This window comes from Nothobranchius furzeri, chromosome 18, assembly GCF_043380555.1.
Source record: "Nothobranchius furzeri strain GRZ-AD chromosome 18, NfurGRZ-RIMD1, whole genome shotgun sequence".
Classification (NCBI taxonomy): domain Eukaryota; kingdom Metazoa; phylum Chordata; class Actinopteri; order Cyprinodontiformes; family Nothobranchiidae; genus Nothobranchius; species Nothobranchius furzeri.
In genome coordinates, this window is record NC_091758.1 from 46,142,975 (window position 1) to 46,147,974 (window position 5,000).

General features: G+C 38.8%; 2 protein-coding genes across 2 annotated transcripts in view; both read right to left on the reverse strand.

Annotated features, from left to right (window-relative positions):
• The window catches only part of LOC139063940 (GTPase IMAP family member 9-like), a 17,850-nt gene extending 16,901 nt beyond the window's left edge, over positions 1 to 949 (reverse strand). The window contains exon 1 of the mRNA XM_070547162.1: positions 403 to 949. The gene's annotated coding sequence lies outside the window, so the exon portion shown is untranslated. The remainder of the gene's footprint in view (positions 1 to 402) is intronic.
• A 1,038-nt stretch (positions 950 to 1,987) lies between these two features.
• The window catches only part of gsc (goosecoid), a 3,658-nt gene continuing 645 nt past the window's right edge, over positions 1,988 to 5,000 (reverse strand). Inside the window, exons 1-3 of the mRNA XM_070546639.1 lie at positions 4,049 to 5,000; positions 3,647 to 3,906; positions 1,988 to 2,647 (exon numbers count right to left, since the gene is read on the reverse strand). The exon at positions 4,049 to 5,000 is cut by the window's right edge and continues 645 nt beyond it. Coding sequence (XP_070402740.1) covers positions 2,504 to 2,647; positions 3,647 to 3,906; positions 4,049 to 4,352 — 708 coding nt within the window. The 5' untranslated portion in view covers positions 4,353 to 5,000 and the 3' untranslated portion in view covers positions 1,988 to 2,503. The remainder of the gene's footprint in view (positions 2,648 to 3,646; positions 3,907 to 4,048) is intronic.

The window sequence follows — 5,000 nt, forward strand, 5'->3', positions numbered from 1 at the left end:
TGAGGTTTCAGGTGTAACATGGGAGGTTAGTTTATTAAACAGCTGTTTGACTGGATCAGCTGTTATGAATCTTTTAATAGATATTTTTCATTAATTGACTTAATTTGTTTGAATAGATTTGAATGGATCTTTAATGTTTACAGGATGAGCTTTTATGGTTCTTCACAACATAAATCTCACCTTCTGCGTCTCCAGAGAAGACATTGTTATGTAGGTGAGCCCCGTGAGATCTGTGTTCTCAGTGCCTACACCTCCAGCAGGTCCCTGAGGTCCAGTGAACAAAGCCTACTGGTTGTGCAGCACCAGGCTAAAGGTCAAAGGTGACAGATCATCTGCTGCTGTGGTCCCCAGACTCTGGAGCCTGAGACCAGTAGACTCAGTGGTCTCCTTTAAAACACTCACCTGTTCAGGTTTTGGTGGGACCTCCTCTGCATCCTCTTCTTCATCTCCAGCTTCTCTTCATGCTGCTGATTCTGTCACTTCTGGATTTCTCTGGATCCTTTTTCCTTGTTTCAATCTCCTATCTTATATTTATTTTATCTTTTTGTTTTACAATAATTATTATTGGTAATCAACTTTACTTAAAAATGTATTGTGTTTATTGTGAACACACACACACACACACACACACACACACACACACACACACACACACACACACACACACACACACACACACACACACACACACACACACACACACAGTTCCTGGTTTGTTTCCATATCATTTCATATGTTTTTTATGGGCATTAAATGTTTTTTTGTGTTTTAATGGAGAAAAGCAAGAGTGCTTTTAAGATTTAAACAGGTGAGGGACCAGAGTAAGTTTAAATAACTTTGTTTTACATTCCTTATTTATAATAAAACTAGTTTAAATGGCTTCAGTTTAAATTCCTTATTTATAATAAAACTAGTTTAAATGGCTTCAGTTTAAATTCCTTATTTATAATAAAACTAGTTTAAATGGCTTCAGTTTAAATTCCTTATTTATAATAAAACTAGTTTAAATGGCTTCAGTTTAAATTCCTTATTTATAATAAAACTAGTTTAAATGGCTTCAGTTTAAATTCCTTATTTATAATAAAACTAGTTTAAATCACTTTTTTACATTCCTTATTTATAATAAAACTAGATGAAATCACTTCAATTTAAATTCTTTATTTATAATAAAACTAGTTTAAATCACTTTTTTTACATTCCTTATTTATGATAAAACTAGATGAAATCACTTCAGTTTAAATTCTTTATATATAATAAAACTATAAATCACTTTTTTTACATTCCTTATTTATAATAAAACTAGTTGAAATCACTTCAGTTTAAATTCTTTATTTATAATAAAACTAGTTGAAATCACTTCAGTTTAAATTCTTTATTTATAATAAAACTAGTTGAAATCACTTCAGTTTAAATTCTTTATTTATAATAAAACTAGTTGAAATCACTTCAGTTTAAATTCTTTATTTATAATAAAACTAGTTGAAATCACTTCAGTTTAAATTCTTTATTTATAATAAAACTAGTTGAAATCACTTCAGTTTAAATTCTTTATTTATAATAAAACTAGTTGAAATCACTTCAGTTTAAATTCTTTATTTATAATAAAACTAGTTGAAATCACTTCAGTTTAAATTCCTTATTTATAATAAAACTAGTTGAAATCACTTCAGTTTAAATTCTTTATTTATAATAAAACTAGTTGAAATCACTTCAGTTTAAATTCTTTATTTATAATAAAACTAGTTGAAATCACTTCAGTTTAAATTCCTTATTTATAATAAAACTAGATGAAATCACTTCAGTTTAAATTCTTTATTTATAATAAAACTAGTTGAAATCACTTCAGTTTAAATTCCTTATTTATAATAAAACTAGATGAAATGGCCTCCGTTAGGGTAAGTTTGGAGTTGATTTTAAATCAATCACGTTTAACCTGATTTTCAGGAAGATGCAGGAATCTGGAGCTCCTGAAAAGCCACACAGAAAAGAGTCTGAAACACTTTAATAAAACAACTTTTGACTTTTAACACTTAAGTTTAAATATTTAAACATTTAAACAAACAGATGAAATATTAACGGATAAATCATATTTACAGGCTGTGGGAATAAAACACAATAAATGCAGCTTTGACTTCTGTTCTGAATAATTCATTTACTTATTCGATCAGTTTGAGGCCGTTTGGACCCGAACCGGTACCACCAGGATACTTCTGATCCTGAATCTAATCAAGAGCGGGAAGCCTAACGCAGGTGGCACGCGCGTGCGTGTAGATCAGCGCGCTGGACCGCAGTAACGCGCATTATTCAGCTTTTCTGGTTTCTGATCGATAATACACGAGAACGAGCACAAGCCGCGTGCGTTCACCACTTTTAATACCGACAAATATGCGTGCGTCCGCTGCGCGTGTCACACATAACACCGCTTAAATTAAATATAAATAAGAGTCAGAGACTCGGAGTACAGGTGTGCAACATGACGTCACGGGCCCAGGTCCAGTCCCCATCAGCTGTCAGAGTCCGCGTCGCTTTTGGTTCCGTCCAGTTTGTCGGGCTTGGAGCTTTTGTTCCATTTCTGAGAGTTCTCCGACTCCTCCGAGGAGGAGCGCTTCTGCCGCCTCCACTTGGCCCTCCGGTTCTTGAACCACACCTGCAGAACCAACAAGAAGGGTGAGGTCAGCGGGAGCGCTGCTACTTCCGGTCTCACCTGACGGGAGATCAGGAAACACGGAGCGGAACCGGAAACGATTAAATTAAAATGTCATTAAAACCGAGAAAACGTGTGTGTGTGTGTGTGTGTGTGTGTGTGTGTGTGTGTGTGTGTGTGTGTGTGTGTGTGTGTGTGTGTGTGTGTGTGTGTGTGTGTGTGTGTGTGTGTGTGTGTGTGTGTGTGTTGTTTTTATTATAACCTTTAAGGATGCGACATTTTGAACAGAGGGTTCAACACTCCTGCTGAGTCGCAGTTATTAGTGTTATTTTTATTACTGTTATGATGATGATTATTATTATTATCATCATTGTTAATATTATAATTTTTCATCTTCTTCTTATTATTATTATTGTTTTTGTAGTTAAGTTAATTATTATTATTGTTATTATTGTTATTATTATTATTATTATTATTGATATTATTATTATTATTCCATTCTGTAGTTCTTTTTTAAAACACAGAACAGTTTTTTTACCTGTTTTCCCGCTACGTTTATTATTGTTATTGTTATTGTAGTTAAGTTTATTATTATTATTATTATTATTATTATAACAATAATAATAATTGTATTATTATTATTATTATATTATTATTGTTGTTATTGTAGTTAAGTTTGTTATTATTATTGTAACAATAATATAATTATTATTATTGTTGTTGTTGATGTTTCTGTTTCTTCGGGCAGCTCGTTTAAAATGACAGATGATGTTATTAAATGAATTTTACACATTTTAAGCGGGTGGATTTAATATTTAAATGGATAAATTAATCGTAAACTTTTATATTAAATCTGATTTTTAAAGATCAGATATTTAAACAAGCAGCAGATGAAATCAGAGAAACGAACATTTATCGCAATCAAAACTTTGCAAGTTTTAATAATAATAATAATAATAATAATAATAATAATAATAACAATAATAATAACAGCGGTCTGACCTCCACCTTCTCCTCCCGCAGGTGGACCTTCCGGGCCAGCTGCTCGCGCGTGCCCACATCCGGGTACTTGGTCTCCTGGAACAGACCCTCCAGGGCTTCCAGCTGCTCGTCGGTGAAGATGGTTCGGTGTCTCCGCTTCCGGCGGCAGTGCAGCTGGTTGAGGAGCTGCAGCTCCGTGCGCGAGAGGTTGCCCACGTTCATGTAGGACATCATGTGGTGCGGGACCGGGGAGATCAGAACCGAACCGGGGCTGTCGTAGCCTGCAGGTCGGAACATCAGACAACACTCAGACACATAACTCAGCACGCGCACGATCCGCAGAGCAGAACGTTTAATCAGACCAACCGAACCGGATCTGAGGTCCTAAACGTTTTTACCATTGGAGTTCCGGGATCGTCTTACCTGCGGGGAAGCACGGGCACTGCTGCGGGCTCAGACCGGGGACGGCCCCGCAGCACGGGGGACCGGCTCCGGTTCCCTGGACCTGCAGCTGTCCGTAGTAGTAGCCGTTATAACCGATCCTGGTTCCGTGAACACCGGGAGGGGACGGGCCGCGGGCCGAGTACAGTCCGCTATAGTCCGGGTAGATGGAGTCGGTGAGTCCGGCGGGCAGCACCAGCGGCCCGGTTCGGTGCAGCAGCAGCGGCTCTTTGCAGCTCGGCCGACCGGACAGGATGCTGTCGATGCTGAACATCCCGGAGGGCATCACGCGGCACCGGTAGCTGGTTCTGGTACTGGTTCTGGTACAAGTTGTTGGAGCAGAATTTCAGACTGGTGACATGGTGACGCGGCGGAGCGCGCTCCAGTTCCGGATCCGGAATGCTGGTTCTGAGAGGTCAACTGCGCGCGGGGCTGTTGTTATAGGCAGTGACGTCACAGCGCCGAACTGCGCGAGAGCGCGTCAAGGGCCGCAGGTCTGTGTATTGAGAGTTAATTGAATTAAGATAATCCGCAGAGTTTGCGGACTTTAGGAAATGTTCCGGAGTCTTTCTGCGGGTAATCAGATTACCTCATAGTAAATAAAGAGTAATTGAGACCCAACACCCAGATGCAGGCTCGGTTCGGTTCTAATTGTATTCATGAACCTGAAGCGTTACTTGACCCTTTCGCAGCGCACAAACTAGACGAAATGTTTTCATATCAGAACCGAACCGGTTCACCCGCCTCGGTTCGACGTGGAGCGGCCCGTGAGGAGCTGCAGGAACGTGGATTGGAGGCGCAGACGGGTTCGGGCCCAGCAGGGGTTCCGATTAGGTGATGAGGTGAGAATTAGAAGTGATTAACTCGAACATTTACATCAGAACCGCTTCAGATAAAGACAATTAGCTGATGGTTCCGATCGAGCGGAGTCGGG